This window comes from Osmia bicornis, chromosome 5 (assembly GCF_907164935.1).
Source record: "Osmia bicornis bicornis chromosome 5, iOsmBic2.1, whole genome shotgun sequence".
Taxonomy (NCBI): domain Eukaryota; kingdom Metazoa; phylum Arthropoda; class Insecta; order Hymenoptera; family Megachilidae; genus Osmia; species Osmia bicornis.
In genome coordinates, this window is record NC_060220.1 from 10,370,954 (window position 1) to 10,382,870 (window position 11,917).

Here is an 11,917-nt window from a genome sequence, read left to right on the forward strand (position 1 = left end):
GAACGATAATCAAATGATGACTTTTGTGCATCTGTATGAACCACACCCCTGTCTATGTTTTCCAGTTATTAACGTTTAAAAATTCGAGTAAAAAGCGCCAGAAACCTGCAATTGGCTCAGCACCGACAACCGAACGTCAGGTCAACAGGGGTCGGTACAGTCATAACCAAGAATCGTTGAATAGTAGAAACTTACCTCATGCTATTCTGTTTCTCGGTACTGCAGCATTCGGCTTCGATTCTTGGTTATGAATGTACCGACCCCTGCTGACCTGACGTTCGGTTGTCGGTGCTGAGCGAATTGCAGGTTTCTGGCGCTTTTTACTCGAATTTTTAAACGTTAATAACTGGAAAACAAAGCCGTAAACGCTATTTCGTTATTCTTGATTTTCGTCTTATTTTGATCCCTAGAATCACCCCTTAAAATATTGCCCACCTGTTGTCGAACACCCTGTATATGTAAATCGATAGTCATCGTCCACAAGCGCCATTAGTACTATACTGTAATTTCCTTTATAATTATAATAATCTGATCCACTGCTGATGGGCAAAATTATATTTACATGTTTTCCATCTAAAGCGCCAATTACGTTTGGAAAATTCCAATGATGTTCGAATCCGCGTTGAATACGCTCCCATTTCTCAAACGTAGAGGGTACCTGTAATAAAGTAACATATTAAACATGATAAGAATATATATTTTTCATTTTTAGATTGTTGATCACACAAATGTTACTGAAGACGACGAACGAAACCAAATAAAAAACGTTTCAAATCATAGTACAATTGTTGATCTAACAGCATCAAATGAAATAGATGTTAATGTTTTGGAGGAACCAGTAATCCAAACTGGGACTATGTTTCAGCAACAACCAACGAGCCATGAATCAACTATTTACTCATAACCAACATTTTCTGGACACTTCAAGAAACAAAAAAAGAAAAAGAGATAGTGACGAAGCTGATGAAAAATTTCTATCAGCCCTACATGGATTAGAAGCTATTTCAGTCAATGCAATCGTGACGTCGAAAAAAACCGAATTTGATATATTCAGACAAAGCATTTCTGCGCAATTAAATAATATATCGTTGGAAGATGCGCTTCAATTGCAGTTGGAAATCCAACAGTTAATTACTAGAAAGCGTATAAATTATCGTATGCAGCTATTAAGCAGACAATTACAGCGAAATAGTAATAATAGCCCTTCTCAAAACAGTCATTCTCCCGTTCCTAATTATGTAATGAGCAATACACCAGGAACTACCAGCACTACTTCCGATTTTTCTCAAGATTCTATCGATGATTCTATATCCTATTTTTAATTACTTTAATTTTATATATTTATCAAAATGTTCATAAAATAAAACAATACATAAATATTATCCTGTATTTTTTACACTTACCTGTAAATATTCTTTCAAAACTGTTGTCAAGGCATCACAAACTTTAGGTATAAAACGGGATATTGTAGTACTTGGCACTCGAAACAGATATGTACATCAAACTACTAAACGAGTCACCCGAACATAAATAACGTAAAGTAATTTCTAATTTGAGTTTTGATGACAGAGGCTCACGCATATTTGTCCACTTTTTTTCAATAAGTGGGTGCACTTTTTGCAATAAAACATCAAATTGGTCTGGACTAAGTCTAAATATGTTTCGAAATGCAGCCACATCTTCGTTTCGCAATTCTTTCACTAATTGATCAAAAGCTCCAAAATATCTGCGTCCATCGATCCAGTTTTTTACCCACACTCTTTTCTTTTCTTTTTTTTTCTTTTTTGTTTGTATTAACTTTTTAATTATATAATCACTCAACATGACGCTAACTACAGCAAGACCTTCATTCACAGAGTCCATTTTAAGTACTGAGCTCGAAACGCATTACAACATCCGATTTATTTCTCGAACCGTGTCAACGTCTTCACGCATGCAAGTTTCGAGATGCGAGCCTCGAACGCTTTTCACGCACGAGATTTCTCGCACCGTGTACACTCACAAGGAAGGTTAGGGAACCCGGAAATTCCAAAAATTATGAAACTTCGCATACAAGTACAGTAAGTCATCCGTAATACGACCCTGTTTTCCGTTGGTGCCATAATTCGGTTTTAAAGGGTGAAGTTACCCCTTGAAAAAAATTCGGAACTTTCTTTTTTGTGGAATATCTTAAAAACGGTGAGAGATATGAAAAAAAAGTTTAAACAAAAGTTACACAGTTCTGTTGTGTTTACAAAATGGCGTCAAGAAAATGTTGGGGGGGAGGGGTAACTAAAAAATTATGCACTTTTCAAAAATTTTCTTGACGCTATTTTGTAAACACAACAGAACTGTGCAACTTTTGTTTAAACTTTTTTTTCATATCTCTCACCGTTTTTAAGATATTCCACAAAAAAGAAAGTTTCGAACTTTTTTCAAGGGGTAATTTCACCCTTTAAAACCGAATTATGGCACCAACGGAAAACAGGGTCGTATTACGGATGACTTACTGTACTTGTATGCGAAGTTTCATAATTTTTGGAATTTCCGGGTTCCCTAACCTTCCTTGTCAGTCCCATCGAAGTTGTCGCAGTGAAGTTGCCGCGCTAACGCCGCCGCGGCGTGAATGCGTTAGCGCGCCAACTTCACTGCGACAACTTCGATGGGACTGAGTGTACATACATCGGCCATTAGTATCGGAACGCCGCTTTTCTACTGTTTCTGTAGGCAGCAGCGCGACGACATATGTATACACATACCCATAACTGGTGGGCTTAAAAATCAAATTTAACTAATTTCAATAATTTTGAATCTCAGCTTATGTGTTTGGTCGCTTAACTGGGACCAGAATATTACTTTAGCTTGATCCAACCTAATTCACTAATTAGGTAGATTAGATTAGGTTAGGTTAGCCTACTTTAAATTCCCGCCTACCGTCATCGCTACAATACGTTGAAATCATGAATACAAAAGTACACAAGGTATATATTGATCATCGGTCGTTGTGCTGTTGCCTGCAGAAACAGTAGCAAAGCGGCGATCGCATAGTAAAGCGTACGTTGTTACGGACGCACACGAATAGGCAGAATTCAATGTAACAGTTTTGAACATGTGTAATGTTAGCCCCGCGCTTCTCGAATTTTGTATTTTTTGAAATTTTGCTGCATTGTACTACGTTTGTGCAGTATTGTGCCGTAAACCGCAACTCTGTAAGTCAAAGCGTACTCAAGAAAATGTAAAAAAAAATTATTGTTAGCCCCGCACTTTTCGAATTTTGAGTTTTTTTTTTGTACCGTATTGTGCTATGTTTGTGCTGAATTGTGCCGCAAACGAGAGATCGATAACATCAATAACAATTAAGAAAATAAATAAAAACAAAATTATTCTAGCCCCGCACTTTTGCTGAAGCAAACTTTTTTTTTTAATAATTTGTGATAACTTGTGCTACGTTGTGCCGTCGATAGAAACTCGATATCTCTATTCATTTTGAAGATAAAAAATGTTGAATTTTTAGGAATACAAAATTTAATATTCGTATAACTTACGAACGGCACAGATAATCGAATTCTGCAAGTTGTGCTGAATTGTGCTACTTACAATCTGCGAGATACATGCGTTAAAAGTTGATATTAGCTTAAGTGTCAAAAATGAACAAACAAGGGTGGGGTGATTAAAAAATTTGAGATTTTCGAATTTTCTTTGATTGTGCCGGATTGTGCTAGACTAGCACAACAACTTTTTCTAATGACAAAATTTCGTCAGATTGCCAGATTTCGCAACACTGGCAAAGTTAGGAATCAGACTTTAGGAATTTGCATGCGTTTAATAATTTTTAACAAAAAAAACATCCGACTTCGAAATACCCTAAAAAGTGTAAAATAATTTCTATTTCATTAATACCAATATTCCATAGCTATTAATAATATCTACTTAATCGTTAAATAGGATACCAAATACATTTCAAAGTTTTCGGAGGCGGCGCAAAATTAAAAACGTTTCCTCTACTAGGAAGATGCTAACTCCGGCGTCGGCAACCTATGATAAATCACCCATTTGATAATTTCAAGTAAACAATATTCAACGAGAATCAACAAACCCATTGCGAATTAACTATACTGCAGTTCACGAGTGACCGCACTTAACTCGCCAGCTAGTGACCTACTGAGGTCTAGGGAGATTTTTAATAGTGCGTGTGATTCCCCGTTACAGCTTGCTTCTTACTTTGCGTTCACATCATTTTTTTTTTGCGACAAATAATAGGAATTTCATTGTATCGTGAAATTTTACAATATCATCACCGGTTATCAGTTATCGTACGTCATATATTTCTGCCCACCATTTATATGTTTGCAAAGTATAATAAGAAGCAAGCTGTAGAGGGGAATAAAACACGTTATTAAAAATCTATCTAGACCTAGTGAGCGGCGCGAGTAAAGTATGATCTCTTGTGAACTGCAGTATAGTGCATGTACATCAGGAGTGCTGCCAATTTCTCATATAATCGTTACAATTACAAATGTTTTCAGCCGGTCCTATAATTTTTCTCTTACTACTTATTAATTACCAAGTTTGCCATACTGCAATCAAATCGTTATTGGCAGCATCGTTTGTTCGGGTGTTTTTAATTTTGCGCCGCCTCCGAAAACTTTGAAATGTATTTGGTATCCTATTTAATAATTAAGTAGATATTATTAATAGCTATGGAATATTGGTATTAATGAAATAGAAATTATTTTACACTTTTTAGGGTATTTCGAAGTCGGATGTTTTTTTTGTTAAAAATTATATTATTCTACACTTTTTAGTGGAACCAGTAGTATTTGTAGGATAGTGTAAGGTGATTTTAGATTTCTGTTGCTTAGCTAATAACCATAAATAGAAAAAAAAAATTGACCGAATTTAAGTTGTTAATAAACAACGAATTTCATAAATTTTTGCAAGTGGGATCATCGCGGATATACCTCCTACTAAATGTGAAAGGTTTCATCGCTGTCGGCACATTCCCTGCAGCATAAACGCCGGAAGATATAAATGAAGTATTACGTATTTTGCGATAAAGGTCGTTAGGAATGAAAAAATACAAAAATTTTTTTGCCGGACCAATTAGAAGATATACTCTACAAGATGCAAAATTTTCGATCCGACTGATTCATCCGTCTCGCGGTAATCGGTGAAAAATGTAAATCAAGCATTACGTTCTTGCAAAAAAAATCGTTAGCAATGAAAAAATGCAAAATGCCTTTCTGATGGGACCAAGTGGAAGGTATACTCTACAAGATGCAAGAAGTTTCGTTCCGATTGGTCTATCCGTCTCGGAGTATGCAATCGGCGAACGTACGGCGCACGTACATGAAATAGTACATTTTTCTGCAATAAAAAGCGTTCGGAGTGGAAAAATGCAAAATGTTTTTATAACGGGACCAATCGGGAGACATACTCTACCAGATGCAAAAGGTTTCGTTCTGATTGGTCCATCCGTATCGGCGTAATCGGTGAACATACATAAAAAAAAAAAAAAAAAAAATATACACATCGAATTGAGTATCCTCCTCCTTTTCGAAGTCGGATAAAAAGCATGCACTTTGATTTACAGAGTTGCGGTTTACGGCACATTAATCACATTTACCAGAACATGTGAAAGACCGTTATGATTCGGTTGGTGAATGCGCATGCGCGAACGATTGTGTTCTTCAGTAAAAAGGGTTATGCGTTGAAGTTACGTTCTAAGATGTGCTTTCTATAAGTCTTATTGTTATATTTTCTATGAGTTTTCTTCATATGCTTTTTTAATGTTCAGTTTTTTGTATTTACCATTAATCTCTAATCATTAAATCTATGCTAAGTATAAAAGCCTCTATCTTAATAAAATGCGTCCCATTCAACATGTACATACTGAACTTGATCCCGTCCCGAGTTTTTATTATTGCTTGATCGATCCATCATCTTTTTCGCGCGCTGTCTTTTTCAACGTTCGAAGCTGTCGAACTATGCGATGTAAGCGAAAGTTTGGTCCAGAGCGTTTCTCTTTCATCGTATCTTTACTGTATTATATTTAATTAAAAAGTTATATGGAAAAACAAGTACCAATTATTTAATTTAAAAATGTTGTAATTTGAATGAAGGAAAATTTATAAGGAATAATGTGATAATGTCATAGTAACAAATAAACTTGAACATTTTAAAACTGTTATAAAAGAAAACAGAAATTTACATAAATTAATAGAATGTAAATAAATATAAATTCACAAATTACAAGAATATTGAAATAATTAATTAAATAACAAGAGTAAAATAATTATTGGTTTGAATTTCCTTCTTCGTTTTCGTCAGTTTCCATTGGTATTAGAATTGTATAACGTTGTGATTTTTTGCAGATGATGTGCTATTGATGAATGCCTTGTAAAATTCAGGAACAATTCCTTTATTTAGTAAGTGTTGTTAGCATAAAGGTGAAATTCGGCATCTTTGTTGTCAAATTCCTAACCGTTGTCAGGAATACCGCGGATCAACTGTTGCCTACTTCCTGATAATTAACGAATCAGGACATATCTCTGTTGATTGGCCTAATGAACTTCGGTAGGGATATTGCCTGGAAAGTGTGTATGTGTGTGTACGGGCAATGTGTGTAACGTGGGCATTTTGTACAATGACCCGGGCATTGTGTAGAATGCCCATTCTTTTGGGCAATGTATATAATGGACAGGCATTTCACAAATGGACCGGACATTTTACATAATGCCCACGGTTCGTTGGGTAATGTGTTAAATCCATAGTTGACATTGTTAGGCTAGGCTACATATTTGAATCCGGCCGCCGTCAGGCGGCCGGTAACACTTTCGGTATTATTTAAACAACACTGTTATTTTAGGAAAGCGTTGCCGGCCGCCCGACGGCGACATGCCGCGGCGGCCTGATTTAAATATATAGCCTAACCTGAGCTATCACATCTATGTATGGTTTTAATAATAATAATAATAATAATAATAATAAGTTTAATATTTTATTTCCTACTCAACCCGAGGCGATTGAAGGTGGGCACTAGGGTGGCCCTTATTTTTCGATTTCCAATCTTTCTTCGTCGCACCCGCTAAAATTTTGACACTTGGTGAAAAAATGATAATTGCAAAGTCTCAGCATGATTGAACAATAGGAACCCGTGCCGCAATCGAGTTGAAGTTTTAAAACTTATACGATTTCGCGTTGACATCGAATGTATTTGTGTCATTTTGGTTTATAAATATTTGCTTCGAAATAAAGAACACGCTCTGGATGATACTGACATAGTGGGATATGTATTAACTGTGAGTAACAACAATATACAAAATATACAAAACTCCTTATCGATGCGCCAATGAAAAAGAGTTTTACAACATATTTAAATTTTCTTTATTTCTTCAAGAGTGGCATTTAAAACATCTTTTCGTATATTATATATCCATTTATGTATATCAATAATTTAGGGAACATTTGGAATATTTGTAATTACGTGTCCTGTGTATTATTTAAAACCTATTAACTGGAACAGCAATAATTATATAACATTCGTACACAGATGTGCACTAATATTAAAATAATCGTCAAAAGAAATAAGAGGGAGTGTAACACGCAATTAGTAAATTAGGAATTAGTTAAACTAATTGTAAGTACATGCCTTCGGAAACGCATAGTGCGAGAATGAGAGGGCATGCTATATTCTATCCTTGTTCAAAAAATAACATCGCTGCTGGCCCGATCACTTTATGATTTGTCGCTACCTCGGATCTCTCACTCGTTTCTCGCGTCCTCTATCGTCCCGTTTCGAGAACAAAGTCAAGCCGAATATGTAGCAACCTGCTTCGAAATAAGCAGCTGTTCGGTCCGGAGCTACTTGCTTATTTCGAGGCAATCCTGTATACCCGAAACAGAAATGGTGAACAGAGTCGTCTAAGTCTGAGGAGCCCTCGAAAACGAAATAAACACCTTTTGACCTGAAATATCCCAATAGTGTAGGAAATTTTTTTCTTCGCGATTGATATTGGAACTGTTTTATTAAATTTTTTATTTGATGTTAACCTTTAACTGGCATTATGGAGTATGAGACGACCCTAGTTAAATCAGCATTTTTTTCCTTTCTGGCTAAAATTCATACCTTCAACTCTCCCAATAAATACCTTTTCTGAAACCACGACTTTTGTACTACATACTTTTTCCCTTAAAATGTTCAATCTCAACAGTGTCCAACTAAAATTTTAGCCCTTTATATGAAATTTTTTGTGAAAACTTATTTTTTCGATTTTTCTACGTTTTTAATTTTTTTTTTCGTGTTCAATATTTAATTTTACTAAAATTAACTATGAAATATATTAAAACAATTTTCAAAGATTATCTAGGAATTTTTTCAAGTTAAAATAATAAATAGCTTCGTTGCAGAAAATATTTTAGTGGTCGGTGTCTTAAACATCCCAATGTGCCAGCCATGTTATTCTGATGAAGTGTACCAGCTAAGAGTTAAATATTTCCAGATATTCTCCTCCAGGTTTTGAAATATTAAATTGTTGAAAATTTTCATTCAAAATGTTGTATTTATTATATTACACACTTAATGGTTTACATTTTTCAAACCGCATCCACTTGATGGACACACCATTGTGCAACCAGAATAATAAATTTAGGGACATACAATAAACAAAAATATTATTTTTTTAAGAATGTATAAAATAAATATAAATATATAACTATTTGTTGCATATAAAAACTCAAATTTCACAAGAAATGGTCATACGATATTTATGCAATAAGCCTTCGATACATGTCAGATTTGTTAATATTTTCTATCATTAATTTGTGTTTGTGTACACTTTATATCTTTCAATTGATTTTAATAAAAAGTTGAATAAATTCCGTGCTGTCAACACAGTGTTATGTGTACTCACTTTTGTCTCTTACTGTACAAGAACTCCATTCATCCTCGTAGTATGTTGAACTTACGATGGATGGCCTTTGACCGCTGCGCTGTTTCCTTCACGTATTACTATTCTTCGCTCTATTTTTCGCTATTCATTTAGTATAAATGAAATCGATTACTTTTCCTTTTTATGTTCTTGAAAATTTGTACTGTTGTGACTTTTATAGACTTTAAAATGTTTTACTTTTTACTTATCATTAGACTGGATTTTTCGAATCGAATTTATAACACATTATGTACTTTTTAATTTTGTCTCCTTTCAACTAATGTAAGTACCTTATTTCGGTCGTAAATTTGTTCAATGAATTCTTTAGTTGAAAATGTTAATTTTAATGTTAGATAATTATGCTTACAGCATCAAACAACACTTAGGTAATCTGATGTATTACGTAAAATTCGCTGACTTCATTTACAATGATTAACTTCAAGCAATCTTCAGACAAAATCTACTTATGTAAGTATTATTTGATTAAGTGAACAAGACTAGAATTTATTAAATCTTTCTCGAGACCAATGATAATTTCAATTCGAAATATAATTCCTTGAAATAGGTTCAATAATAAGAATTTGAAACAAATATTTTTCATGAATTCATGAAACAAAATATGTAATTTGGATATTATTAGCGAATGAAAATTCTGTATAATTTACACTCGGAAAAATGTAATTAATCCCACAAATCACAATAAATCCATCACCTTTTTAAATTGGTCATCACTTTTATATTAAGAATAATATTTGCTGAGATAGACGTTTAATTATTATATACTGATTTAATACAACATACATACATCGGATGGAGTTCAATTTTGAAAAAAATCAATCGTTTAACTGCAAATCCGCACCGTTTATCGATAAAGGGTATAAAATTAATAACACTGATGATTAAGAATAGAAAAACGATAAATGATAAGCAATTTGTTCGTTAGATAAGCACCAGGGACTCGTTTGCCTTGAATCACGTTGACTGTACTGAATGAAGCATTCGACTGTCGCGCTCTTATAAGCTGCTCACTTTGATTAAGTCCCTTTCTCGGCGTTGCTCATGGGCATAATAATACATGGTGTAGTTACGATAGCTCCTAACTGGCTCACCTTCGACAGGAAATGCCCGAAGATCAATTTCAACAATGAAGAAAGAATTGATTACGTCACTATGTCCTTACTATTATTTAAAACTGACAATTTTATTAATTTACAAAAATAAGAGATATTTTTTTAAGGGATGTAATTAGAAATCACGGTCCACGTACAATATGATATTTTTTGTACAACGTACATAAATATAGTAAAATTTAATTGATAAATTACTCTGTTTCAAAGCGTAGTTCATAAATCAAACTTTAGTATTATATTATATAAGACATTACGAACATTAGATACAACAACAATAAAATGTACTACATACAACATTGTCAGCATTTTAATTACATATAATAAAAAGAGATATATGTATATACACATGTATTAAACGTATCCACCGAGTAGGCTAGAGATATGTGAATAATAACACATTCAACGCGTATTTGAACAATTAGTATTCAATAGTCATTTCTTGTAGATTTTTATCCGACTTCGAAATTTGCGATCATATAAATGGTGGACAGAAATATATTACGTACGATAATTGATAAGCGATGATGATATGGTAAAGATACACGATATAGTGAAATTCCTATTATTTTTCAAAGAAAAAATTATATGTTTAATTTTGCGCCGCCTCCGAAAAGGTTGAAATATATTTAATATCCTATTTAACGATTAAGTAGATTGTATTAATAGCTGTGGAATACAGATATAAATGAAATAGAAATTATTTTATACTTTTTAGTGCATTTCGAAGTCGGATTTTTTTTTTGTTATTATGCACTAAATACGAATTCACAAACCGTTTTCGACCAGCAACTTTAGCTTTTTAGAAATTTGAGTTTAAAAATGATGTCAATTTTCAACTTTGAAGCCGGTTTGTGCTTAAACGTTTTGGCTTAAAAGTTATTCGGTTTCTTTCAATATGAAATTATATTGTGAACTCTTCCAAATTGAATTATGCAAGGTGTTGCTTCGTTAAAAGCATGTAAATATGTTTCAATAACGATCAAATTGGCAATGACACCTGAAACACATCAATTGTCAAAAACTAAAACTGTAGAATCTGATCATACCACGCGATAGAATGAACATTTTTCTTATAGATATAATCGAAGAAAACTGTTGATCCGCTTTTGTTTTCAATGCAGAAGCAACATAGTTTGGCAATACCCGTGAAACCGGCAGTGGTACTCATTGCACACATTTATTGGAAAGACGAACGCCGTCGATGAGTATCATTGCTTGTTTCACGCGTTTTGAAAGCAGACCATCAGTTTTCTTTAATGATTTTCGTAGGAAAAATGTTTGCTTTATCGCGTGGTGTGATTAAATTCTCCCTTACAGTTTTAATTTTTGAAATTTTATAAATATCACTTTAATTACTGTTTAAACAAAGACTACCAGCCCCTTTATAAGCGATTTTGGGCCCTCTCCGAAATTTGATGGTTTTCAGTATAATTTATAGTATTTGGTACCATCTGTTTTGAATTTTATCTGCCGTTGCTTAAGCCTCTACAACTTCTATAGGAGAAAAAAGGCAAAATGTGATTTTCGATGTTTTCTCTCATAACTTTTATTAATGTAAAGCGAAAAACCTTCCATTTTTCTGAAATTTTTGCCAAAGCTTATCCTTGATTAGAGAAGAAAGTCCCTAAAAGGATTTTTGGCGACAAAGCCTCGTTTGCCCCCTAGTCCCCTTCAAAGTTTTGACAGTTCTTACTAAATATCTTACTAATTACTGAAAATATTGATTTTAGAGAAAAAAGTTTAAAACAAAAAATGAAGCTCATAAAAAGCTCTACAAGAAAGGTTATACACATTCTTTACGTAAACCTATTATTTTGGCTGTTATGTAAACAAATAGTGATTTCTACACTATCGTTGATATCATTTCCGCATTCACGA

General features: G+C 33.7%; 2 protein-coding genes across 3 annotated transcripts in view; one reads left to right on the top strand and one right to left on the bottom strand.

The window, feature by feature from the left end:
- LOC114880700 (facilitated trehalose transporter Tret1) overlaps positions 1 to 9,920 on the bottom strand; it is a 104,330-nt gene extending 94,410 nt beyond the window's left edge. The window contains exon 1 of one of the 2 annotated variants that reach the window (XM_046285953.1): positions 8,892 to 9,920. The gene's annotated coding sequence lies outside the window, so the exon portion shown is untranslated. The remainder of the gene's footprint in view (positions 1 to 8,891) is intronic. The other variant, XM_046285951.1, reaches the window with a different exon arrangement.
- LOC114881095 lies at positions 449 to 1,322 on the top strand. Its single transcript, XM_046285990.1, has one exon. The coding sequence runs from the start codon at positions 882 to 884 to the stop codon at positions 1,320 to 1,322; it is 441 nt and encodes a 146-aa protein (XP_046141946.1). The 5' UTR covers positions 449 to 881.
- Positions 9,921 to 11,917: the final 1,997 nt, after the last annotated feature.